This window comes from Pocillopora verrucosa, chromosome 2 (genome assembly GCF_036669915.1).
Source record: "Pocillopora verrucosa isolate sample1 chromosome 2, ASM3666991v2, whole genome shotgun sequence".
NCBI classification, from domain to species: Eukaryota; Metazoa; Cnidaria; class Anthozoa; order Scleractinia; family Pocilloporidae; genus Pocillopora; species Pocillopora verrucosa.
In genome coordinates this window covers 14020691-14048445 of record NC_089313.1, presented here as the reverse complement: position 1 = coordinate 14048445, position 27755 = coordinate 14020691, and the positions used below count along the sequence as shown (strand labels likewise).

Here is a 27755-nt window from a genome sequence, read left to right as displayed (position 1 = left end):
ACCAAACCTCTTTGCCTTGGAAAAGCCTTCTACGGACTTAGTGATTGAATTAAAATACTTGAAGATACTGATAATCTCTTGTTTGTTTGATAGGTACCCTTCAACCTCTTCCCTGAAGAAGCCATCAGTACATATATTACTGGATATGTAAGAGTCGAAGTGGTACATGCATTCATTTTAATTTCAGGATGGATGAAGACTGCAGTGTTATACTGGTGGCTTTATCATAAAGAACCCGCCTCATTCGGCGTAGGAGAAGCGGTGAGACCACGAACCAAGCCAAAGCCGAAGGTGAAGAGCCAAACTGTGTCTGGAATAGCTCTACCAGGGCTGGCTGATGCATTGCCCTGTGTAAAGAAGGACACTTGTTACCTATTGTGTTGTATACATCTAAACTTTGAATTCTTTCGATTTGCAGGAGGCAGCAGAAACTCAAGTTACGTTTGACGTCGGAAAAAAAAAACATAGCAAAGTGCATATCTCTTCTCCCTCTTGCATTTGATAAATATGATTTCTAATGTGTTCAACAGATTTCTATGATTTTTACAAAGACATATTAAAAAAACACATTCAAACACCTATCGCTCGCTAAACTTATTCCTATTTACTGAGTATTGCTCAAGGAACAATTTATAATTTTTTAAAATTGATGAAATTTTTATGCTTCAGTTCGATGACTTTAATTAATTGCGATTGGTTGTTTTTGTGTTGTTAAAGAAAAATAGAGCGCTTTACGATTAAGCGCAATATTTATACATTTTCAAGTGAACACTGAGGCTGTGCCCAGAATTATTGAACGCAAATTTTTATTTTTTTAGTAAGCAAGTGCCGTCGAGCTAGTTATACCCAGCATGGGTCACATTGGCCGGAATATTTATTTTTCGGGGGAAATCACCAATGGATGGATTTGATTGAAATTTATAAATGCTTCACAAATTACTCCAAGGCTGAGTTGTCTAATTAAGTTACACAAGGGCTAGATCTTGTTGTAATGAAAGGCATGAGGTAATTGCGTTTACAAATTGCTTTCCTGTTGACAAACATACTGAGATGTGTTTTTTCTTCGTTACGTTTGAAAAATAGCACATCTAGTTGGATTTAGGTAGTTTTACTGGTGAACACAAATGTTAAACTTCTCTTTACGAAAAGTGCTCGTTTTTATCTCTCGAATGCATATTCACTTCTGTACGTATTACGTCCATCGTTAACTGTTGCCTTTCAAACACGGTTTTATTTTTTATCTACATTTTCAATGAGCTATGGAAATAAATCTTGAATATAAGATAACTTGAATTTACAAACGTGTGCAATCTTCTTTTGTCTGAAGTTTTTCTTGCGTCGAAAAATGGTGACTGTAGAAATGAACTCCTTTGCAGTTACTTGCAGAACTGCCATTCCCACTTTGCTCAGTTTGCCCTATCAATTATGACAATTACACCCCCAAATCTGGTTTTTCTGATGAAATCAAGATTTTTTAGTCTCTGGGACTGCTGTTACCAAGCCACCCTTTATTGGGACATAAAATTTTAACGCCCTGTTGCCCAACCCCACCTCCTCTTGATTATGGTCTCAATGCGGTATCTACAATAACTCTGCCGAGACCGTCTCAGCAGTGAATCTGAAGAAGAACAAAGAAAGGAAGATCAGATAAATCTTAAGTTAGAATATACAGACTCCAAAATGCCAGGTGAAATTGACTGCGACAACTTGCGTGTTTCCAAGTACCCGTCATTGCAGAAGTTGCGCAATGTTACGCAAGTTGCGATTTTCGTGAAAGCGTGGTTCCTAAGAAGTAAATAATAAACATGGCGATTGAATTGTAGTGTGCAAGAAAATCCTCTCTATCGACTTTGCTATCGCCTTACGAACTGTAAAAGTGTATGTGAAGATGTTCAGGGCTAAAATAACAGCCGATAAGTTCTTCCCAAATAATTTGATCGCATGGAAAAGCACTTTAAGGGGCGCAGAAAAATCCCTTGATTTGGACAACCGCGATACGCCAGATAGCTCAGTTGCAGGGGATACTAAATTTGCCGCTTCTAAGAGAGGAACTTTCTTTCAAGGAGCGCCAAGGCTTGGAAATCAATTCAGTGGAGATCTATTTCTGCAATCGTACTTGAAGAGAGTCCTTCCACATGAGGTAAAGGATAATTAACATGAACACAATAGTGATTGGTCTGCGAAATTGTGCAGCTTTAATCTTTAACCCTGTAACCCCTTATAATGACTAGAATCCAAATTCTCCATACAGTATCGCTCCTGAATCACACAGTTAAGTCACGAGAATAAAGAAAATGATAAAAAATTAAAGAGTCTCCAGATTGTTGAAGAAATTCTTCTCGTCAACAACTCAGGAAATCGTAGTTACTAAAACAAAAAATTACCTAAAATTACCTCCTAAGAGTGACGTGTACAATGACCTAAAATAAAAAACAAAAGCTAAAATAACCTTGACTGATGTCTAAAACAACCAAAAATGGCGTTTTAAGCTTAGCTAAAAAGATCCATAATAGTAGCTGGTAGTAGCACAATGATCTAAGGTGTTCTAAGTGATCTAAAGTGGCATACTATTAGGTGAAACCGCGAAGGTAAGCACTCAGCTCGCATCATTCAGTTCTGTTCTGTATATCACTGGCAATTACTATTTTAAATTGCTCCTATGAAGTTTAAACGTCACTTTGCATCATTTTAGTTAGAGTAGGTTATTTTCAATCATATTAGGTCAAGAATAGTCAAGACATTAGGCAGGTTATTTTAGGTAATTTACTAAGGTCATTTTAGGTCAATTTGGGTCATTCCTTTTTTCAGTAAGTACACTTACTAATTGAAGAACGGTTTGGAGAATATTCAAACTGATGTCAGAACGTAAAGGGTTAATCTGCTCTTTTTAAATCGTGTTTTTTCCTACAGGGAGCATTGACTTTTTCTGCATTAACTGCTGGTAAATTTTGTGGTTGTGTCGGGTGTTGGTGTTTTGACAGTTTGTGCATTTACAAGGGTTTTAAACCTCACTTGTGTTAGCTATCACAAAATGAACTGTACTCTTTTTCATGCAATCTCCTCTTCCCATAAGTATCTAGTAGATAATATTCCATATGGCCACATGGGACTATTCTAGTACAGCTAATTCATATCACACAACATTAAGTTGTTTCATTGTAAGGTGTGATATGGTTAAGTGGGGGTTGTATTCTGTAGTTTGTGTGAGAGAAGCTCCCTAGAGATGACCTCTCCTCAGGGTGTTAAAACATCCCTCACTTTTACTTAAGTGAAAAGAACTACTTGCACCCAAGATGGATCACTCTTTGCACATATCATTCTAATAAATACATATTATCAAGGAGTTTGATTTATTTCAATGAAGGTGGATGGACATTATGATTGCTGGGAGTGATTAACCTGTTGAACATTCTTCATGATTGCAACGGAGATTCTGTAGACTTAAATTAAACGTATAAAAGGTTTTTCTTAATTTTGCTCACAAAGTTGCTCAATGAAACTGGACTTATTTAAACACAGGTTTTACAAGAAATCTTTCCAGACTTACAGCACTTTGGCCACAGAGTGGCCACTGATATTTACTCAATGGGAAGGGAATGTGAGCTACAGCCACCAAAACTTGAACAATTTGATGCTTGGGGAAAAAGGGTGGACAATATTCAGACTTGCCAAGGGTGGAGACAGTTACATGATGTGTCAGCTGAAGAAGGATTGATATCCATTCCTTATGAAAGAAAGTATGGACAATGGAGGTAAAAATGAGTTTCTGTTTTCATAGAAATTAGTCAAAGTCAGTTGATTACACAAGTGCATAGAACTGACATGCTATTTTTTATCTGTGCTGGTAGCTAAAGGCATCATTAAAACTTCAACATTGTTAGTTTTTATTTATTCTCAGTCGTATCTACCAAGCTGCGAAACTGTTCATGTTTTCTCCTTCTTCTGGTTTGTATTCTTGTCCTTTGGCCATGACAGATGGAGCAGCTAAGAGTATTGAGGTACAATTTGTACTATGCTTAGATTTGAAATAATGGTATACGTAAGCCAGTTTGCCTAATTTAAGCCCTAAGTATTAAAGACACTTTGTTCTCTTCAGTAAAATAAGGTTTTAGTGGATTAATTGTGTGAGCTACAATAGTTGTCAGTCATTTTGCAATGTTATTCATTAATCAATAGTTAACTGGCTGTGGTAAAGTAGTTTAATTAGTTAATGGGCCCAGCTTCAGTGATGGATGTGGTTGACTAGAAAGTTCAACATGCACAGCCATTTGGTTTAATTTAAGATGCTATTTTTAGCTTTCTTTCCTTTATTCATGATGAACATTCTTGTAGTTAAGCATACTTGTTCTGAATTACCCTTTTCAACTCATGGTTCATTCAGCACAATTTTACAGTATACAATGTATAACAAGCAGCCAGCGTTCCTTCAAAGAAATTCAATTTTCTTTTCTGTTCCAAATTTGTTGGAGATGGAAAAACATTGTGACTTTGTTGTAATTTCCCCTATATTTTAACATCCAGGTGTCAAATATGACAGAGAAGCTTAGTGTTCTTAAGGATGCCTACAGCCATTTAACCAGCAGAGATCCAAAGAAATTCTGGACATCTGGTCAGTGGATGACTGAGAGGAAAGGGGGCTCAGATGTAGGTAAGTCTAGATTATCTGCTGGAATCATTTTTTTAAAATTATTTTGTGTAAACTGAGAATTTAATTCTTCTTTCTCAGTGCTGCTCATCTTTCCATTAATAATGATTTTGACCCTTTGCACCCTCACATCAATATTCATATTCTCCAGTCTGTTCTCTTTACATTTCCTATGGTGCCGACCAGGAGAATTTGATTGACAATCAGGAGCTTGTGAAATTAGTGATCATTTCCTTTATTCTAATGACCTCAATGTTTGACTCAAGGGTGATGCTGTTATAAGTAATTAGAAGCCAGTCACTCTTAAGGGTAAAGGGTTAAGTATCATGCCTTGACTCACAGTAGGCCGATTATTGCCGCTGACTATTATTCATTGTCCAATCTACATTCCTATGTTAGTGGTGATGAGTGTCTTTTTGCCTTGTAGCAAATGGTACAGAGACGATTGCTGTCCCTCAAGACGATGACACCTACAGACTTTATGGTTATAAGTGGTTCAGCTCAGCTACTGATGCAGACATGACACTCACTCTTGCGAGAGTCCAGAACCCTGATGGATCTACTGTACCTGTGAGTTGTTTCTTTCATTAATGTTGCAACAGATGTGGGCTCAATTTGATGTTTTATCTTGGCCTTGCTCCAAAAGATTTCCTCTTGGTTTTCTAGTCTACTCTTGATAGAAGTAGAAAGAAAATCACAACTTGTGCCACTTTCTCAAGTCTAATTTTAATTTCTCCATATGTGCTAGGTGTGAAAATCTTTTTATTTCAACATTGTAATAATTTGGATTGTTATTAATCTGTATCAGGGCACCAAAGGCATTACAATGTTTTACATGCAAACTCGCAATGAAGATGGCAAATTAAACAATATTGAAGTCCAGGTAAAATGATAACTTGTTATTCTTAGGATAGAATGCCACCACCAGCTGTTAGTGTTGGTGTATTTTAAAGAAAAGTTAAAGTGAAAATGGCCTTATTTGCCCAGAAGTGGTTTAGGGTGGGGCTCAGGGGTTTGGTTAGGTTTTGAGGGATTTTTCACTCCAGATAACTTTTTATTTTTCAATTAATCTCCATAACAAGGCTTTAACAGAGAAAACTGAACAACCATGCCAACCTTAATCCTTTCTTCTCAGTCTGTTCCTTCAGCATCGTTATCACAAATTTTTATGTTTTTGGAAGCAGCTTGTCTACCCATTCTTTGGCTCTGTTACAAATAGGTACAACAGTGCTGATGTGCTGATATTACATGCTGGCAAAGTTAATTTGATTTAATATTGAATCCCATATTTTGCAGAGATTGAAAAATAAGTTGGGAACCAGGCAGCTTCCTACTGCTGAGCTTCTTCTTCATGGATCACAAGCCTACAAAGTAAGTTCATTCTCTTATATCCTCACCTTGGCCACAGCAATGCCTGCTCCATTATCATACCATATTTTATGGCCTTAACTCTTTGACTGCTTGCATGATTACATTCTCTTATGCAAAACCAACTTCATTTTGCAAACATTTTCAGATGTCTGATGAGGGTCGTGGAGTGCCTTGTATATCAGACATGTTAACAATCACTCGTTTTCACAACAGCATTGTAGCTGCAGGTGTCATGAGAAGGTGAGAGTGGTGAAAAAAGGAATTTTGTTAAAATCACAGTAGCAGCTAACATTTCTGACAGATATTGTAAGTGGCCTCTCATTTGACATGCTGAGCGCTAATTCAATGTGTGGGTTTAACCCTATAAGTCCCTCTAGTGACCAAGACAGAATTTCTCCTTACACTGTCGGTACAATATCAAGTAGAAAAGTAATGAGAATAAAGAAAAATATCAATTAGGGGATTATGGATTGATCCAATTCTAAATTCTCCAAACTAATATCATATGAATTGTATGGCAGACAGTAAGGAGAATTACTAATGAAGTCTTGGGAGTTAAAGGTTTAAAGTATATCTGTGTTAGGTTTTTGGCTGAGATTCTTACTCTGAAAATTCCCCTCTCTGCCCTGGAGCTAAAATGGCTGGTTAAAACCTGAAAGAGAAACTTGACAAACATATTTTGGGGTGGGTGGGTGGGTGGGAGAGGGTGAAGAGGAGGTGAGTACTTTTAACGCAGTGAATTCGATTAATTCAAGTGGCTTGTAGTCATACTATAAACATAAGCGTTTAACCCCTAAATCTGACCAGCAACTCATTTCTCCTTACAGTACCACTGCTTAATCAAACATTAAGGTCCTAAGAGAAAAAAATGGAGATGATTGCCAAACACAAATTCTCCTTGCCAGAACCTCAGGATAAGGGTAGAAAACAGTTTGAATGAAGCTAGATTGCTTTCATGACTTTAAAATTCAGTGGACCAGCTTTGAACCTCACAATATTTTGTTTTACGATAATATTAGTTAACAATTGACATCCTTGGATCCTTTTCAGAATTATGTCTCTGGCTCAGGATTATTGTTTGAGAAGATCAGTGTTTGGTAAACTATTGGTGGAACATCCCCTTCATATGCAGACACTCGCTAAAATAGAGGTAATAATACTTGGTGATTTATTTTCTTGGTCTTTGAACAATTGTCAATGTAATTTTCGAAGTAATCCAGATGTGCAGTTGTTCATTCCAAATTTGCTCCAGGAAATATTATCTGTTTTTTTCCCCCCATAACCACAGAAAAAATGTAAATTTAAAGCCGAAAGTGATCTAGGAGTGTTGTAATTCAGTCTGAATTTGGTCCAGAAAAGTTGCCATGCCTTGTCAACCCATGACCTTTAAAACTAAAACTGGTAGCAAATTGGTTTACTTCATCCTTTCTTCACTAGGCAAATATTTATTTGGGCTATAAACCCATGAAAATAGCCACTAGGATAGAATATAAATGATTAGAAATTGTACACCACGTCATTATTTACCTTCAAAGAAAGAGAGAAAGATATCAAGATAACTTACCTCCTTTTTTTCGTCCTTGTACAGGTGGAGACCCGCGCGGCCTTCCTGCTCTCAATGGAAGTTGCCCGTCTGCTTGGTAAACAGGATTGCAACGAGGCCTCAGATGTAGAGACACAGCTGTTGAGACTTCTTACACCTATCACAAAGCTGTACACTGCTAAACAGGTACGACCATTGCTTCAAACAAAAAATTGTCTGCAGGATCAAATTTGACATTTGCTGTAAGGTGTGACTCGCTATTCAAGGAAGTTTGCGCAAGTTTTCTTTGCTCAAAAATATCTTAACATTTGAGATAGTCTAAATTTGCACTTAAGCCAAGGCTGTTAATAGCAAAGGTGTAATGTTTTTTTGCTTTTTTTCAAGCTAATAAAGGTAAGTGTAGGGCGAGAGCTGTGAGGGCGCTATCATCGCGCACGACTTGCGACTGAATATGCGGCAAAAATACACCTGTTTTGCAGGCTAACTTCTAAGATTGGAGTTACCAAAAGGCTTTTTTTGAATGTAACCAATGAATTGCTCTAGTCGTAAAATTAATCTAAGCCTTAATTGGTTTATACGCTATGCCAAGCAGGTACCAACATTTATAATAGGTACCTACGCTTCAGCGATTTCGTCGAGGCGCACATAACCCGATACTCTCGCGTATTGCTTCCAACTTGTATCTGTTTGACTTCTACGCGAGGAAATTGTTTCCTTAATTCAGAGTGAGTGTTTCTAGAAATTTATTCAGTTTGTGATTCTAAGAGAACACCTCAGTTAAGACCTCTAGAATCAACCCTTTTGTCAAAGCTTATTCATTGTTTTTTAAAGGTCTCATAGCCTGAGCTTTGCTTTTTTACACAGGCCATGCAGGTTACCTCAGAAGGTCTTGAGAGTTTTGGTGGTCAAGGATACATAGAAGACACAGGGTTACCAGGCTTGATGAGGGATGCTCAGGTACTTGGCTTTTTTTTTCAGTATTGGTTTTTTAAAAAAATGTTACCAGTCGTTCTCACTTGTTGACAGAACTGCAGCTACACGTTAGTGGTGAGAACTTGGTTTCACAACAGAAAACTGTTGCTGGTAATATACTATTCTGTTACATTCTTGATCTTGCTTCAAGCTGTACTCGGGTGCGATGTGCGTACAATCCAGTGATTTTCTGATTATTTCATTCTAGCCAAATGATCTGCCCTAGAACGTGAATATTCTACAACTGAATTTATTCGAATTTGATTTGCACAAAACTGCAAACCGAAAGCTACCTTATACATGTATAAGCAGCAGGAATACTACGGATTGTCTCAGTAGAAGTGACGAATAAATGTTGTTTGCATATTTAGGCAAAACTTCCTCTGCAATGAAGATCAGTTGCAGCTTATTAAAATAATTAACTTTGCTTATGGATAACTCAATAGGCAACATATAAAACCAAATAAGCCTTTGATGTACTTTGTATGGTTGTGATCATTGGATGAGAACTTCAGCAATTGAATCTGAGTCATCATTTGCTGAACTTTTAAAAGGATAGCACTTTTAAGTGAATGTAGCTTTGAAGATACTAGATTTTTTAATATTTTCAGATTTTTGTATTAGAAAATTCGATCAAATGTTATAGTTGCTTCAAAAGTTGCTTAGACCCTTTCAGGGTTAGTCGTCATTTGTTTTTTTCAATCTAGTTTCTTATCGCCCCTGGAGTTTTGGTAAGCACGGACATTTTTTACATCGTGTGTCCTTTGAAGAGATTGTTAATTACCTTGGCGATATGTGTAGGAGTTGTTTTCCGTTCCAGGTACTTACATTCGCGTCAGCTTGTTTGATTTACAATTTCATTAAAACTACACGAAAATATACGATTTCTACTTGAAATTTTGCGCGATCATATAAAGAGAAAATAATAATTCAGGAAACTGTCCCTGTATTGTCGTAGTTCCATAGTCTGAGTAGGGACCGTTCGTAAATGTGAATGTGACACCTGAACAGCTCTGATTACTCACACCGTTTTTCCGCCAACTCACCGTGAAACATGGCCTCAAACACAGGACTGCTGATAGACAGCACTTTCGCTTTCACCATCCATCTTGCGAACAACGAACCTGATATCGCTGAGGCGATCGTTGTTGAAAAAAAATTTGGTTCTCTCTGATGGTTGGTCTTGTCATTTGCCAGTTTTCTTCTCCGACAGACATGGCTTCTGTTGTGAGATGGGCGGTGAATCAAGGAAAAATCTATCTGTCGGCTGTATCAATTCGATTTATAAATTGGGTGGAAACCGAGACAGTGGTAATTTTGGAAATTTGAAGATAAAATAACATCATACACGACAGAATTTTCACCCCTAGTTCTCCGTACATCGGCGCGGGGGCCAGCGTGACGGATAACACATCAATGAAAAATAACTTTGTCTTACAACCTACATTCGGGCCTGCAAACACAGGGCTTCTTTTTCCTTTTCCTTTAATTGAAGCTGAGAACTCTCTATGGAGAAAAAGGATGAACGTTTTCAGTGGAAAGGGAAATTACACCCTTATAGGAAGCAACACCTGATCATTCGCTCTGACGAAGGATTAACGCTCGACACGTCAGCTTAAGAAACTCTTTACGGTTGCCAATTTACATAATCAACTCAGTTTATTAAACTAAATTACCCTGTTATATTCTCCCACCGACGCGGTACCACAGTTTCTTTAGAAACTCACTCCCTTTATATATCCGATCAATTCACTTAGTGGCTCCCGTATTCGGTGAGCTGCCTAGTAGCCTGCCAGAAAAAAAAAAACCTTTGTTGCTCACATTTGGAAAACCACTCACGAGGAAGATGATCATTTGATTTGCACTTTTCATTTACACTTTTCAAATACATTTATAACATAGCTAGTAAATTTGTCTAATCAAATTCAATTGCGTGAGCGTGCTTCATATTTCTATTGTGCACGCTCATGACGTCAGCAAACAAATCCCTCGAGAAAACAAATTTTCTCTGCGATTTTTTACTTTGGGATTTTGCTATTAAAAAACTGGTTAAGACTTCTGCGGCAATTTAAGTTAAACATGGAAACAAAATCGTTTACAGCGTAGCAAAATGTTTTTCTGAAACAAAATTATCAACGCGCTGAAGCGTAGCAGAGGGAATATTAAACTGTATATGCTTTTATGCTGCATCAAAATTTTTTACCATAAACACTAAAAAGGTGTTCCTCATCTGTTAAAATAAAATTTTTGTACGCCCATCCATGTCGTTTTGAAACACCATTCAAGAAGCTGGTTCCAAAATTATTTGACTTTGTAAGAAAATGATCTGAAATGAAGGTATGTCTCTCTCAAATATCTAAGGCTCAGTAATTTTTTTATGACTAGCCATGACCCACACTCGAAGTCCATCACTTTCAAGGCCTTGGAAATGATATTTGTGTTGTTCCAGGACTAAGATTTAGAATTAAAGCGTATCATTGAACTTTGGAGGCAACAGCTGAAAATCGTTGCATGACAGAAAAGTTTTTAAAAAGCAACAGCTAGGTGAGTTGACTCACTGATACAGCGATTCCAGGCAGTACTTTTACTCTTGATTTACAGCGAAAAATGTTTCAAGGCTAAAATGTTCAATAATATGATATACATATCTGTGTCCTGTTTTCCTTGTTTAGTCATAGCCTTCATAAATTTCCCCCCACCCCCCCCCCCCTCTTCGCGCTCTGCCATGTGCACCTGTTCTCCACAAGCAATCCATTTTATCCTGTTACACAAGCCATGTACTCATTTCTGTTACGACTAACTAGTGATTATTGTAGAGAAAACAATAATTCTGGAAATTGACCGCACATGGTGCTTGTTCCATTTGTTGAGGATTCATTGTTGGTGAAAGTGAATGTTACACCTGCACTTTGAATTGAGCCAACACAGCCAATTCCTTGGCAAGTAGGAGGACCTGATATCAGAGCACTTATAGCATAGGAGGTGTTTCTCTTTATGTTAATTTGCTGGTCGAAATAAACCTCAAAACCTTGGTAGCTGCATTTCTCGCACTGCAACAACTCTGATGGAAAGGATGCAGTTTTGGTTGCTAGAACTGATTTGCTTGTGTTGTCTATCACCTCTAAGGTGACTGGGTAACTTTGATTTTCGTTACCAAAGAAGCTTATCGCGTGTAACGCCACATCCTTGTCCACAGAGAAGTTAAAACAATCTCTGCGATTGGGATAATTCCATGGGTTGTCTGACTTTAAGCCCAGTCTGCAGCATCGTTTAATATCACCAAACCTCTTTGCCTTGGAAAAGCCTTCTACAGACTTAGTGATTGAATTAAAATACTTGAAGATACTGATAATCTCTTGTTTTGTTAAAATGTCACTGTCAAGCACCACACCTGCAAAGTCTACCTCCTTCATTGTTGGGAAGCGTATGGCTTTGACAATTTGTTCTCCAAGAATTCTTCTTTTCGTGTCACCATGTGCCTCTATACCTTGTCTCTCACATTCCTTTGTGGCCCACAAGTCAACAGCTTTAAAGAGATCTATCTCATCAACGGATAGATTGTCTCTAATGATTACCTCTTTAAGTAAGGACCTCTGAATTGTCGCAAATTCATCCGCTTTCAAAGCTTCCTTTGTCTTTTCGTCGATCAGTTTCCAGCATCGTTCCATTAGGTCTTTCTCTTGATATTTCTGTATGGATGGAAGGATACTGAAAACATTGGATGGATCCAAGTTCTTTAGAAGATATTTGGAGCACTCCTCGGCGAGTGACGGCACCATGTATTTCTTTGCTAAATATAATACTCTCATCACGTTACTTCCATTCAAAGCCACCTCATCGCTGTATATGTAACGAAACAACTCCAAGAGACTCTCGTACTCGCAGTCAGGCAGTTCAATAGAGTGTTTAGTCTCCGGCAACTCGCCGTAAAACATGGCTTCAAACACAGGGCTACCGATGGACAGAACCAACTTGTGAGCAGGAATCACGTGTTTACTTTCGCGTTCATCGTCCATCTTCCGAACAACAAAGTTGACATCGCTGAAACGTTCGTTGTTGAAAACGAACTTAGTTCTTTCTCTGATAGTTGGTCGTGTTGTTTGCCAATTGTCTTCGGTGAGAGACATGATAGCTGCTTCTGGCTTTAGAGACAGGGACAATTCGCTTTAGTTAGGGAGGTAGAGAAGTTTTTATATTGGCGGAGCACGAGGAGAAGACAACAGGGGGCAACACCCAAAATTTAAATATAAATGGTCACATATTAATGTATTCTTTTATTTGTTTATTAACCACGAAAACCTCATATTAGTTGTGTGAGTTACTCGCTCCCTCCAAGATTCAGGCTAGGCAAAAGTGTACCTGATTTTTACCCCCAGAGTACAGTGGTCCACAATAAAACAACTTAAATCACCAATGACATTTTGCCCTTTTACTCCGTTCACATTAATTAGTGACACGTAACGTTACGCATGCAAATATTAACGAGGTTGCCTCGGGGTATGAAGATATTGGAAGCGTTTCCGGTAGCAGTCACGAATGGGCACAAAGGTTGTTTAATACGCAGAGAGCCTAATAATATGTGCATTGTTGTTGCTTAAAGAAGTTTCTGTATGCGTTTCTATCTGTAACGTAATTGTTTAGTATTCGTTAAGAATATCTGTATGTGAGTTAGAAACTGCGGCCGGAGAGGAAACATTATTCCTACGCTGGAAATTGTGGACAGAATTTGAATTTCTTGACGTATATAATGTTATCTAAGAATGTCGTGAAAATTTTGCGGACAGTTAATTGACTGGCGGTTTTTTTTGTGCCTTGCGGGAACATATTTTTGCGATTTCCTACTCGAGCATGAGAATAAATCACGTTAACAACACGAATCAGTGAAGTATGACCTACGAATTCCTTTCTTCTTTCAAGCATGATTCTCGCCGTGCACTACTTAAAAGACGGAAAACAAAATTTATGATGTTGACTAAAATAATATTAGTTATAGTTATGGTAATGATCATAAAATCGGTAAAAGGCCTGTAGAAAGTTGTTTAACAACTCAAAGGTGATACACAGCATTTGCTTTCGTGATGTTGTGATTTCGGAAAGGTTCTTAAAATAGTGACAAAACCGCAGTGTGTGACCAAATTGTAACAGCGGTCAAGAGCAACTTTAAATATGAACAGTTCACCGAAAATGTAACCTCGAACGTAGTTTTTCGGGGATTGCTCCTCTCTGAAGTGCAAGCCTTTGCTATACTACTAAAAGGAAACTCAATGCATATAGTGATTGTAGATTGAATGCCAAAAAAGTTGAAATGATGACAAAGAAAAAAACGAGAGTTGGGTGAAACTGAACGACCTTTATTTACTTGCCCAGTCTTTTCTTTTCCAACCGCCCAAATCCTCCTTTATTCCGTTTTGAATTCGTAAGTGACAACCATTTTACAAAGCTGTAGCATTAAATGGTACACTGAAGAGGGAATTATCCAATAAACCATCTTAAGGTGCAACTTTCCTCTAATACGTTGAAAAAAAAAAAATGGAAAGGCTAAATGATGGAAAGAAAGTGATTTTCATAAAAAAAATCTGAGTTTTCAATCAGAGTTAGGGCCTCTAACATTCCGAATACCCATCAGATGATTAACAACCCAGCTGTATATTACTATTCACTGATTATTGAAGACAAAAGAGTAGTTCGGGAAACTGCCCTTCACAAACACTACTTGCATTATTATTTGGGATGTTACTGTTCATGAATGTGAAAGTTACCCCTAAACACTGAACAGACATGACACCGCCCTTTCCGCTCTCTGAATTAGGACCCGCTATTAAAGCACTTAAACGGTACCGGGTGTTTTTCTTTAAAATGATTTTTGGGCTGAAGATCAATTCAAAACCGTTATAACTATATTTCTCGGCGTGCAATTTTTTTGTTGGAATTGTTTCTCTTCCCAAAGACATCAACACTGTCGCAGTTTCGACCATTTTCAGGTTAAAATCTACCGAGTAATATCTGTCTCTGTGACCAAGGAAGCGTACTCCACATAAGACAATGTCTTTGTCAGTAGTGAAATCGATGATATCTGGGTTGCCACCATAACCCCATATATCACCAGGTGGTGAGTTGAATCTACAACATCTTTGAATTACCCCAGTAAAACCAGATCTTGTTGTTTCGGAAAATCCCGACTTGGAGACAGAAGTCAGGTGTCTGATGAGACTGACGATTTCTTCTTTTGTCAGGACATCACTGGCTAAAACAACACTTGAGAAATCTTCCAGTTTCATTAGTGGGAAGCGTATTGCTTTGACAATTTCTTCTCCAAGAATGTTCCTTTTGGTTGCACCAACCGCCTCTACACCTTGCCTCTTACATTCTTCAGTGGCCCACAAGTCAACAGCTTTAAAGAGATCTATCTCATCAACGGATAGATTGTCTCTAATGATTACCTCTTTAAGTAAGGACCTCTCAATTGTCGCAAATTCATCCGTGTTCAAAGCTTCCTTTGTCTTTTCGTCAATCAGTTTCCAGCATCGTTCCATCAGGTCTTTATCTTCATATTTCTGAGCAGAAGGAAGGATACTGAAAACATTGGATGGATTCAAGTTATTCAGTAGATATTTGGAGCACTCCTCAGTCAGTGACGGCACCATGTATTTCTTCGCCAAATACAACACTCCCATGACATTACTTCCGCTCAAGTTCGCTTTGTCGCTGTACATGTAACGAAACAACTCTAAGAGACCCTCGTAGTCACAGTCAGGTAGTTCAATAGTGTCTCTAGTCTCTGCCAACTCACCGTAAAACATAGCTTCAAACACAGGACTGCTGATAGACAGCACGAACTTGTGAGCAGGAATCTCTTGTTTACTTTCGCTTTCACCATCCATCTTGCGAACAACGAACTTGATATCGCTGAGGCGATCGTTGTTGAAAACAAACTTGGCTCTCTCTCTAATGGTTGGTCTTGTCGTTTGCCAGTTTTCGTCTCCGACAGACATGGCTTCTGTTGTGAGATCTGCGGTGAATCAAGGAAAAATTTATCTGTCGGCTGTATCAATTCGATTTATAAATCGGATGGAAAACGAGACAGCGGTATTTTTGAAATTTGAATATAAAATAACATTACATGCGAAGTTGTCACGGCTGAAGCGTGACTGAGTCTCGATTGAATTTTCACCCCCAGTCCTCTGTACGTCAGCGCGGGGACCAGCGTCACGGAAAAACACATCAATGAAAAATAACTTTGTCTCGCAACCTACACTCGGGCCTGCGAACACTGGGCGTCTTTCTCCTTTTCATTTAACTGAAGCTGATAACTCTTTATGGAGTGAAAGGATGAACGTTTTCAGTGGAAAGGGAAATTACACCTGTATAGGAAGCAACTCCTTATCATTCGCTTTGACGGAGAGCTGATGCCAGAAATGTCAGCTTAAGAAACTCTTTAGGGTTGCCAATTTACAAAATCAACTCAGTTGATTAAATTAAATTACCCTGTTATACTCTCCCACCAACGCAGCGCCACAGTTTCTTTAGAAACGTACCCTTTTTGTACGTGTGATCAATTAACTTAAAGGCTCGCGTGTTCAGTCTGCTACCTAGCCTGCCAGAAAAAAGCCTTTGTTGATCACATTTGGGAAACCACTCACAAGGAAAATGAACAGTTGACTTGCACTTTTCATTTATTCATTAAATACATGTGACTTGGCAGTCTTCACTGATGAACATCAGGTGAAGCTAAACAAGGAAAACAGGACACAGATATGTATATCATATTGAACAATTTAGCCTTGAAACATTTTTCGCTGTAAATCAAGAGTAAAAGTACTGCCTGAAATCGCTGTATCAGTGACTCAACTCACCTAGCTGTTGCTTTTTAAACATTTTTCTGTCATGCTGTTACCTCAGAGCTCAATGATAGGCTTTAATTCTAAATCTCTTTGCCTTGGAAAAGCCTTCTACAGACTAAGTGATTGAATTAAAATATTTGAAGATACTGATAATCTAGTGTTTTGTTAAAATGTCACTGTCAAGCACCGCACCAGCAAAGTCTGCCTCCTTCATTGTTGGGAAGCGTATGGCTTGGACAATTTGTTCTCCAATAATTCTTCTTTTTGTGTCACCATGTGCCTCTATACCTTGTCTCTCACATTCCTTTGTGGCCCACAAGTCAACAGCTTTAAAGAGATCTATCTCATCAACGGATAGATTGTCTCTAATGATTACCTCTTTAAGTAAGGACCTCTGAATTGTCGCAAATTCATCCGTTCTCAAAGCTTCCTTTGTCTTTTCGTCGATCAGATACTCTCATCACGTTACTTCAATTCAAAGCCACCTCATCGCTGTATATGTAACGAAACAACTCCAAGAGACTCTCGTAGTTACAGTCAGGCAGTTCAATAGATTGTTTAGTCTCCGGCAACTCGCCGTAAAACATGGCTTCAAACACAGGGCTACAGATCGACAGTACCAACTTGAGAGCAGGAATCACATGTTTACTTTCCCGTTCACCGTCCATCTTCCGAAAAAGGAAGTTGACATCGCTGAAACGTTCGTTGTTGAAAAAAAACTTGGTTCTTTCTCTGATGGTTGGTCGGGTTGTTTGCAAATTTTCTTTGGTGAGAGACATGATAGCGGCTGGTGGCTTAAGAAACAGGGACAGTTCGCTTCAGTTTGCAAGGCAGAGGAGTTTTCAAATTATCGGAGCACGAAGAGAGGACGGCTGGTGGCAACTTTTCAAAATTTAAATATAAGTGGTCACATATTATTGTATTCTTCCGTTTTTTTTTTCATTGATTGCGGTAACCTCACTTTGGTTGTGTGAGTTACTCGCCTCCTTCCCAGATTCAGCCCAGGGCAAAAGTGTACCTGACTTTTATCCCCGGAGGACAGAAGTCCAGAACGAAATCACTTGAATCACCAATTACATTTTTCCCTTTTACTCCGTCCTTATTAATTATTTTTTGTGCCTTGCGGGAACATATTTTCACGATTTCCTATTCAAGACATAATAAAAAGTCACGGTAACAACACAAGATTAATGAAGTATAACCTACGAAGGTTAAATTGGACTGAGTTTCTGGTTTTAAGCATGACTCTTGCCTTACACTGCTTAACAGACTGAAAAGAAAATTTGTAACGACGATTATAACAATATTTGTCATAGTTATGGTAATGATCATGAAATCGCTAAGAGGCTTTAGAAAGTTTTCCTAACATCTCAAAGACAATGCACAGCATTTGGTTTTGTGATGTTGTGATTTCGGAAAGGTTCCTAAAATAGTGACAAAGAACACAGTGTGTGCCCAAATTGTAACAGCGGTCAAGAGCAACGTTAAATATGAACAGTTCATCGAAAATGTAATTCGTCGATGTTAGTTTTTCGGGGATCGCTCTTCTCTGAAGTGCAAGCCTTTGATGGTGATCGTTTGATGATGATCATTTATTCAGCCTTCTTGCAGTAGAAACTGAATTACAAGGCGGGTCATTATTTACAAATACTTCTACATTATGCATACATAGAACTATTTTAGATATCAATTAAATATAAATATTAAATATTGTGTAAACATTAAATACTTTAAGTAATAAGATAAATTGCAGTTAAGTATATTACACATGATTGTGGTATTTAATAGTACAAAAATTTCCAAATCTAATAGATCTTGAGGAGGTAGGTACAGACACAGTTCTTCCTGCCCTGAGGGCATATGGTCTTGAAAATTGACATCGCGGTACTAAATTTCGTAGTAGGTCAGAAAGTAGTAACTCCGCTTAAGGAAAGTGACGCATGCGTCCTCCCTCCTCTGGCATAGATTAATTAAGCCTGACTTCTTAAGCGCGTCCTCATAACTCATAAACGGGAAAATGATTTTTAGAGCCCTCTTTTGAACCGACTCAATTTGATCACTCAAGTACTGCGTGAGGCCAGCCCATATAGGACTTGCATACTCCAAGACAGATCTGATGATGCTACAGTAGACCAAGATAAGCTGCCCATCAGTTAAACCACACTTCTTAAGAGCACGTATTACATATAACCTCTTGTTTCCTTTCTTTACAATATGAAATACATGCTCGTTCCACGTTAAGTTATCTGATAAGTGTACCCCCAACAACTTGTAACAGGAAACCTTTTCTATTATAGAATTACCAACAGCTAAAGGGGGTGGCGAAAACGGGCAATACTGTAAAAACGTAATGCACATTTCTTTGCACTTCTTGCTGTTGAGAACCATTCCCCTAGAGAAAGCAAACGAGTAAATTTCGGACACAGTAAAATTCAAGTATGAAGGAGAAAACCTTGGGACAAACTCCATAACTGTAGCGTCATCTACATATTTAACTCTATTTTTACAATTAAAGGCCATACTGTTCACAAGAATACAAAACAAGATAGGGGCCAATTTAGTTCCTTGGGGAATTCCGCCATTCAGCTGTATTGTTGGGGACAGCACCGTCCTCACCCTCACCCTCACCCACTGTTTCCTATTTGTGAGGAAGGCAGCAATCCACCTCATCAAATGTGGGTCCACATCCAGGTTATCCAGTTCATGCAGTAGAGCATTATGATCCACAAGATCAAATCCCTTAGAGAAGTCAGAAAAAACAACCTGACATACATCTCACCACGGTCAATCGTCTCCAAAATTGTGTGAAGTAAATATACCAATGCCTGCGTGGTAGATCTTCCTGGGAGAGCAAACTGTTTACTGTCCAACTTGCTCCAGCACAACTTGCACAACTAAAAAGGAACTCGATGCCTATAGCGATCGAGGACACTACTGAGTCCCATAACAGTTTGAAATGGCTTGTTTGGGGGAATGATCAAAGGCACCAAGAATTGTCGAATGTGATTGTGTTTTTGAGTAAATGTAAGAATGGTCGATTTTCCTTAAGGGTTATACACCACAGCTTTTGAAAATCAATATCACCAGCTAATTGAGGGCAATATATACCAAAAAACTGACGTGTTTAATCGAAAATATTCTCTTCACAAACTAACCAAGAAGAAAAATCGAGATGTATTAAAGGAGACAGTAAAGGTGTTTGATAGCTATTGTTGCCTCCAAAGTAACTTAAAAAAGGTACATCCAATGATTGTCCTAAAAGATCAAACGTGAAAAGCTAGACACAGTACAAAACTGTTATTAACACCGCAACTGTAAGCTTAAGATTTGGATTTAAAAATGTTAGAGTTCGATAAATTATAGAAGTAGCAATCTTTGAGATATTCTATTAATTAAAAGTTATTAACTGAATATTTTCTTCTAATTCTCATGCGCATTTTGCTCAGACAAAATTTCTGTTGATTTAACGATTATTATAAATCACCGTCTACGAACGTGGTATTGGCTCTATAGTGATGCTCCTGATTCGGCAGTTTCCTCTAATACGTTGAGGGGAAAAAACAAACAAACAAAGGAAAGGCTGAATGATGGGGAGAAAGTGATATAGATAATTTTTGTTTTGAGTGTGGAGAAAACGAAAAAATGCGAGTTTTCAGTCGGAGCTAGGGCCGCTCATCTTCCCAATGCTCATCAGATCCTTAACAGCGAAGCTGTATGTTACTATTCACTGATTATTCGAGACAAAAGATCAGTTCGGGAAACTGCCCGTCACAAACTGTACTTCCATTATTATATGGGATGTCACTGTTCATGAATGTGAAAGTTACCCCTGAACACTGAACATAACTGACACCGTCCATTCCACGCGCTGAAACAGGACCCGCTATTAAAGCACTTAAACGGTACCGGGTGTTTTTCTTTAACATGATTTTTGTGCTGAAAATCAATTCAAAACCGCTGTAACTGTATTTCTCGGCTTGCAATGGTTTTGTTTGAATTGGTTCTATTCGCAAAGACATCAACACTGTTGCAGTTTCGACTATCGTGAGGTTGAAATCTACCGAGTAATTGCTGTCTTTTTGACCAAAGAAGCGTACTCCACATAAGGCAATGTCTTTGTCTGTAGTGAAATCGATGACATCTGGGTGGCCACTATAACTCCATCCATTATCAAGTGGTGAGTTGAATCTATAACATCTTTGAATTGCCCCATTAAAACCAGATCTTGTTGTTTCGGAAAATCCTGACGTGGAGACAGAAGTCAGGTGTCTGACGAGACTGACGATTTCTTCTTTTGTCAGGACATCACTGGCTAAAACAACACTTGAGAAATCTTCCAGTTTCATTATTGGGAAGCGTATTGCTTTGACAATTTCTTCTCCAAGGATTCTTCTTTTTGTTGCACCTACCGCCTCTAAACCTTGCCTCTTACATTCTTCAGTGGCCCACAAGTCAACAGCTTTAAACAGATCGATCTCTTTGATCATGAGAGTGTCTCGTATTATTATTTCTGTAAGTAGTGACCTCTCAATTAATGCAAATCCATCCGATTTCACAGCTTGTTCCGTCTGGTCATCGACCACTTTCCAGCATCGTTCCATCAGGTCTTTCTCTTGATATTTCTGTGCGGATGGAAGGATACTGAAAACATTGGATGGATCCAAGTTCTTCAGTAGATATTCCGAGCACTTCTCAGCTAGTGACGGCACCATGTATTTCTTCGCTAAATACAACACTCCCATGATATTACTTCCGCTCAAGTTGACTTCATCGCTGTACATGAAACGAAACAACTCCAAGAGACTCTCGTAGTCACAGTCGGGCAGTTCAATAGAGTCTCTAGTCTCCGCCAACTCACCGTGAAACATGGACTCAAAAACAGGACTGCTGATCGACAGCACGAACTTGTGAGCAGGAATCACTTGTTTACTTTCGCTTTCACCATCCATCTTGCGAACAACGAACTTGATATCGCTGAGGCGATCGTTGTTGAAAAAAAACTTGGTTCTCTCTTTGATGGTGGGTCTTTGCCAGTTTTCTTCTCCGACAGACATGGCTTCTGTTCTAAGATCTGCGGTGAATCGAGGAGAAGTTTATCTGTCGGCTGTAACAATTCGATTCGGGTGGAAACCGAGACAGCGGTAGTTTTCGAAATTTAAATATAAAATAATGTTACACGCGAAGTTGTCACGGCTGAAGCGTGACTGAGTCTTGATAGAATTTTCACCCCCAGTCCTCCGTATGTCAGTGCGGGGTCAGCGTGACGGAAAAATAACTTTGTCTTACAACTTACACAAGACTTCTTTCTTCTTTGCATTTAACTGGAGCTGAGAACTCTTTATGGAGATTTAGGGGATACGTTTTCAGTGAAAGAGAAATTGCACTTTTGTAGCAAGCAACGTCTGATTAATCGCTCTGACGAAGGGCTAACGCCAGAAACGTGAACTCTTTACGGTCTTTAATTTATTTAATTTGATAACACTAATTTACCTTGTTATACTCTCCCACTGACGCAGCACCACAGTTTCTTTAGAAATTCACCCCCTTTATACATGTGATCAATTAACTTAATGGCTCGCGTGTTCAGTCTGCTACCTAGCCTGTCAGAAAAAAAATTTGTTGCTCATATTTGGAGACCACTCACAAGGAAAATGAACACTTGATTTGCGTTTCATTAAATGCGACTTGGCATTATTTACAGTGAAACTAGACCAGTAAAACAAGACGCAGACTTGATTATCTTATCATTGGACAATTTAATCCGGAAATATTTTTCACTGAAATCTAGAGTAAAGATTGATTGGACTCGCTGTAACGGTGACTCAATTCACTTAGCAGTTTCTTTTAAACACTTTTCTGGCATGTAGAGATTTTTAGCCGTTACCTCAAAGTTCAATGACACGCATTAGTCTAAAACTTAGTCCTCGAACAACAAATCTTTGAAAGTGGTGGAATTCGAGTGTGGGTCATGGCTAGTCATGAAAAATTACTGAGTGTTAGGTATTTGAGATAGAGATGCCTTCTCTTCAGATCATTTCCACACAAAGTTAAATAATTTCGGAACCAACTTCTTGAAAGGTGTTTCAAAATGACATGGACGGGTTTGACAGAGGAGGAACACTTTTTAGTGTTAATCCTTAAAAAATTTAGATACAGCATAACAGCATATATAGTTTAAAAACATTGTTTCCATTATAATGTAACATTCCATTTTTAAATCCCAAGAGAGGCGTCAGGCTAAGTGCAAGTTTCAACGATTATCTGTATATGGTTGCCGTTAATTTTCCTGGACACTCCATTTTTTATCTTTCATAGCCGAAATGCGAGGGTGGGGAGGGTAGGTGCGAGAAAAACTTTTCCCGGTTCTCTCTTTCTTTACGTTTTTCTTGGCCCTTTTTACCTTTACCGTCAGCCCTCATCAACTTCCCTCCACCCCCAACCCCCCCCCCCCCTTTGCGCTCTGCCCTGTGCACCTGTACTCCACAAGCAATCCATTTTATCCGCTGACATATCCAGTGCTACACTAGCCGTGTAGTCATTTCTGTTACGACTTAATAGTGATTATTGTAGAGAAAACAACAATTCTGGTGATTGACCGCACGTAGTGCTTGTTCCATTTGTTGAGGATTCATTTTTGGTGAAAGTGAATGTTACACCTGCACATTGAATTGAGCCAACACAACCAATTCCTTGGCACGTAGGAGGACCTGATATCAGAGCACTTATAGCATAGGAGGTGTTTCTCTTTATGTTAATTTGCTGGTCGAAATAAATCTCAAAACCTTGGTAGCTGCATTTCTGTACATGTAACGAGGCAATTCCAAGAGACTCTCGTACGCACAGTCAGGCAGTTCAATAGAGTCTTTAGTCTTCGCCAACTCACCGTAAAACATGGCCTCAAACACAGGACTGCTGATAGACAGCACGAACTTGTGAGCAGGAATTACTCGTTTACTTTCGCTCTCACCATCCATCTTGCGAACAACGAATTGATATCGCTGCAGCAATTGTTGTTGAAAACAAACTTGGTTCTCTGTATGATGGTTGGTCTCTTTGTTTGCCAGTTGTCCTCGACGAAAGACATGATTCCTGATCGTGGCTTTAAAGCGGAGCTTCTTTTTCCCGCAACTTTGCAAGGCGTTGCAGATTTCAGTATGAATGGGTGGCAACTCGAGACAGCGGCAGCTTACATGAAATGAACACCTATTAACTGACCTTGAAGTTATTATTATAAACAAAGAGCCTTTCTATATTAGCGTATTACCTATTATATTTTATTAGTATTTTATTATTTTATTATTTTAGCGTTGCTAAAATACCGTGGCGGTTCTCATACATTGCGCTATGTCACGTGAATTTCATGTCCTCGCGAAGAAAATTTGAACGTTGGTTAGTGATTCTCTTCACCGGACTGCCGCCGGAAAACTATTCTCGTTTGCCCCCGTTGTTTGGTCTCGTCACGCAACGCTCTTTACTCCACGAGAGCGCGCGTTGCGAGACGAGACCAAACAACGGGGGCAAACTAGAATAGTTTTCCGGCCAAACAACGGCTGCGTAGGAGACCTCTCGATGACATTTATCAATTTCATGCAGTGAGCCCTTTCGTCTGCCGATTAATTTTTGCAAAATTTCACAGAATCTGAATTAAGTTATGTCTAGAAAAGTGATCCTAGAATCTCGAGATAATCATATTGCGTGAAAAGTTTTCCGAAGTTGTATTGACCAGCGATTTTTTGTGTTTTGCGCAAACAATTTTAAGAGCCTGCATATTCAAGTAAGAGATTTCGCTTATTAGTTCTATAACCCAAGGTGTTTTATATTTTTATTTTTTTATTTCAAGGACCCTCAAGAGTTTTCTTGGTTACCTGGTAATCTGCTACTCAATCAACTGACATAGAAGAAAGTGTATCCCTAACATCCCTTGAATTTTTCTCATTTAGGTTTTGCCCATCTGGGAAGGAACGACGAATGTATTGTCATTAGATGTACTTCGATCAATTTCTAAAAGTCAAGGGCAGGTAATTTTAATTGTTTACCTAAAATGTGGCATAGTTAATATCAGTAGTAAATGTTACCTTTTATACCAATTTTGTTTTTACGATTCTTGAGCCTGGTAATTGTGCCATAAACCTCAGGCATTGTGCTAAACCCTCCAAGAAGGAAAAGCGTTTGTAAGGAAATTATGCCTTCGTGCAATGATTCGTGAAATCTTCTGTGCCTTAAAGCATTTTGCAGCCTTACTTTGGGGTTTAGCATGAGTTGACAAAAAGTTTTGAAATTTTTCTCTGGTTTTGTACCTGTTCACGTATTGTACACCCCTCTTTATATTTTCACTGTTTAACTGGAAAAATCCTTGCTACAACCATTTATTACCGTGGTCAGAAAGAGACTTATTAGATACGATGAGTTGCCTAAACTAAAAGGCATTCACTCTACGAAGGCTCGAATCCTTACTTCTCAAAAAGTTATCTAGGCGGTAACCGTCACCAAGTCAACAAATGTCCTACTGTGTAATTCATGATTTCAAGTCTTTGTTAAACTCAGATTTTATGCACTTAAACATTCGGAAACATGTTCTCTTTTCTTATCATAATGCAGGTACTGAAGGCTTTTCACGCGGATGTTTCCAACAAGTTATCTAGGGCGTGTGCGTTTCGTCCAGCCCTGAAGGTTATAGAGGAAAAAGTACAATCCTCCATGAATACCTTGCTGTCTCCAAAAAACTACGAGCTTCTCTCTGATTCATTACCTGCACGGGATGTCGCCTTCAGCCTGGCAAGAATATACATGGGTATGACGCTGATGATACTGTTTTGTTTAGAAATTTTTGAATGAATTGTTGTTCAGTACGGTCGCAAAAACTGTGTGGTCGGCGCCTGAGGATGTGGGAAAAGGGAGGGAGAATTAAAAGCGCCCCTTTCTTTCTTCCCCCCCCCCCCCCCCGACCGGTGCGCATATTCGGTCACTTTCTAGATCGTTTTTAATATCTCGCCTTAAACCATTCTTTTTTCTTTTATCAGCGTCCCTATTTATAGAGCACGCTTCCTGGGAAGAGGCTGAAGAACAGGATGTGGAAGCTGCCAAAAGGTAAGTTAAGAAGAAGAAGCGAGGATACACGAACGATCTGCGTGAGCTAATGTTCCTGTCGTTTGCAACTCAAGTTCTTTCTTGAAGACATTTTATATGTCAGGTGTTGCACTCCTAATTAGCACGACCATGCGCTCATCCGATATGTCATCGGGTAGAATGAGTGGTCATCATTCATTTGAAAGCGAGCGTGCTTTGAAAACCCCAGAACGATATAAGAAAGGGCCGAGTGGGCAGAGAAAACTTGCTCTTGTGACTTCAAATAACTGCTCACCAACACTTTGACCTACAGCTTTTTGTAGAAAATGAGATATCTACAATGATAGACAAAAACGAAGAATTTTTTTTTCAAGTGCAAGGTCTATCCATTTGCGCTAGTAAATGAACATAAAACAGCCATTGTTTTGTATGGAAGCCGATCTCGAAAGAAACTTTCTCGAAACTGGAATAGACGCTTCCAAAGTGACTTTAAAAGTGGTATCTAATTTTTGAAATTCACTGCTTTCGAGTCCCATTTGAACCAAGCCTAGCAAGAGTAGAAACGCACAAAACACACGTACTAAAGGCACGTGCAATTTTTTAGGTGGTGTCAGCAAGACTTGACCCCAGTTCTCACTCAACTCAGACACAACGCATACGACGCGAAAAGCTCCGCCTGTGACCTGGCGCTAGTTATGAAGGGACATTCAGATTTCACAAGAACATGATACTTGACGGTCGTTTGCAAAGCCTTACACAGCAACAGGCTTGAAATAGGCCTCAGCTGCTTGTCAGGGAATTTCACTCACTAATTGCTAAGAAAACACGATTTTCTGAAGTGTTTACTGTAGTTAGAGAGACAGAGACTTAAAATAAGCAAAATTATATGTTTAAGACAGAAACAGAATGCACGCCAAAGCGGGTGTCGTGGTGACGTTTGGTCTTTTGTGTTCTTCGAAAAAGATGCAGATTTAATCCATCCAGTCAGGTGGTCAGCAGTTTCGGCCTAAGCAGGCCTTATCGCCGTGACATAGCTGATCAGCCAATGATCAAGGCACTTAATAAATATTGTATGGTATATGCAGTCAATATTTTAATCCATTCGCATCCTTCCCTACATGTTTCTCTCCACACCAAGTGTAGATATCGTTATTACCTCATTAAATTCTCTCGTGAATGTTACACAATCTGAAGATTTCGTCCACTACGCATGCTCTATTGCTTCAGTGCCTCTCTCAAAGAACTGTCGGCAGTTTTGGTTTTTATGTGGAAACAACTCCAATTATTTGCATCTTTAGCTTGCTCGGTATGTGCAAGAAAAGTGAACCCGTTTCACTCAACTTAGGTCATATATGGCAATCGCTTTGAGTTCATTACTCAATCGCGCAGAAATTAAGAGCTCAAGTCGTGGGACGAAGTACTAGAAATTACAGAAGGAAGGTGACAGAACAGTAAGCCATAATGAGCGAAAAAAATAGGTGAGATACTGTTGATTATAATTTTTTTTTAGGGCACGCTCTCCTTATACTGCCCCGTCCGTTTCCCTTTTCAACGTCGTGTACAACAAGTTTTAGCGATAAAACACACGACCTTTCCCGCTTTGAGTGTGGGGCATCAGCGAAATCTATAGCGAGAGGAGCAATTTGTCCTACATTCAGGAACATAGGTATATTTTTCAAACTCTGTGCGCTCATTGTCGCAAGATCGATGTTTCCATTATCAACACTGCAAACCATACACTTCATTAGCAGGGGTTAAGCTTGCGTGCGTAATATTAACTCTTGTAAGGCTGAAAAGTAGCAACCAATGTCGTCAATGAAGATTTGAAAGGAAAGGGAACAGCGCACTGTTGAAGATGTTATGCTTGGAGCATATAAGTGTAAAGTTGTTGCAGCAGCGGAGAATACATATATATATATATATATATATATATATATATAGACCCAAATACTCTCAGAGCACCACCTCCACGTCAAATGAGCATGAAGGCAACAAAGTTGATTAATGAATCAGGAGCTAAAGAACAGCCAAGGCCTCTTGTGGAGTGGACTTGACGAGCATTTCCTTCCATGCTAGGGTACGACCTGGTTCATGTAGGAGAGAGATTCACTCGTATGGAATATTAACCCCCCCTGCCCTGCCCTCCCCTCCCCGACCCGGCATAGCTCGCTATCAAGCTCTGCTTTTAGTTTCGTCATAATTCCAAACAAAGGCAAAGAGAATTAGAAAACAGAGAGTTTCGATTCAAAAGTTTTTGGCAGTTGTTCTTACGCAATGTACGCAATGTAGAAGCAGCGGAGACTTTCATAAAAATCCA

General features: G+C 39.0%; 4 protein-coding genes and 1 pseudogene across 4 annotated transcripts; 1 reads left to right on the top strand and 4 right to left on the bottom strand.

Moving 5' to 3' along the window:
• Nucleotides 1-1810: 1810 nt before the first annotated feature.
• LOC131788950 (acyl-CoA dehydrogenase family member 11-like) lies at nt 1811-26605 on the top strand. The gene is made up of 15 exons (XM_059106044.2): nt 1811-2140; nt 3520-3752; nt 3899-3998; nt 4522-4648; nt 5073-5215; nt 5454-5528; nt 5942-6016; nt 6162-6256; nt 7067-7166; nt 7605-7745; nt 8424-8516; nt 24313-24390; nt 24971-25163; nt 25393-25459; nt 26043-26605. The coding sequence occupies exons 1-15, from the start codon at nt 1889-1891 to the stop codon at nt 26164-26166; spliced, it is 1896 nt and encodes a 631-aa protein (XP_058962027.2). The 5' UTR covers nt 1811-1888; the 3' UTR covers nt 26167-26605.
• On the bottom strand, nt 11253-12730 carry LOC131790381 (BTB/POZ domain-containing protein 6-like). The gene has a single exon (XM_059107591.2). It carries the CDS (start codon nt 12656-12658, stop codon nt 11339-11341), a length of 1320 nt encoding a protein of 439 aa, XP_058963574.2. The 5' UTR covers nt 12659-12730; the 3' UTR covers nt 11253-11338.
• Nucleotides 13878-15611, bottom strand: LOC136279010 (BTB/POZ domain-containing protein 6-like). The gene has a single exon (XM_066162349.1). It carries the CDS (start codon nt 15521-15523, stop codon nt 14195-14197), a length of 1329 nt encoding a protein of 442 aa, XP_066018446.1. The 5' UTR covers nt 15524-15611; the 3' UTR covers nt 13878-14194.
• LOC136278974 (BTB/POZ domain-containing protein 6-like) lies at nt 16434-17151 on the bottom strand (annotated as a pseudogene).
• On the bottom strand, nt 19467-21503 carry LOC131790372 (BTB/POZ domain-containing protein 6-like). Its single transcript, XM_059107581.2, has one exon. It carries the CDS (start codon nt 21424-21426, stop codon nt 20104-20106), a length of 1323 nt encoding a protein of 440 aa, XP_058963564.2. The 5' UTR covers nt 21427-21503; the 3' UTR covers nt 19467-20103.
• Nucleotides 26606-27755: the final 1150 nt, after the last annotated feature.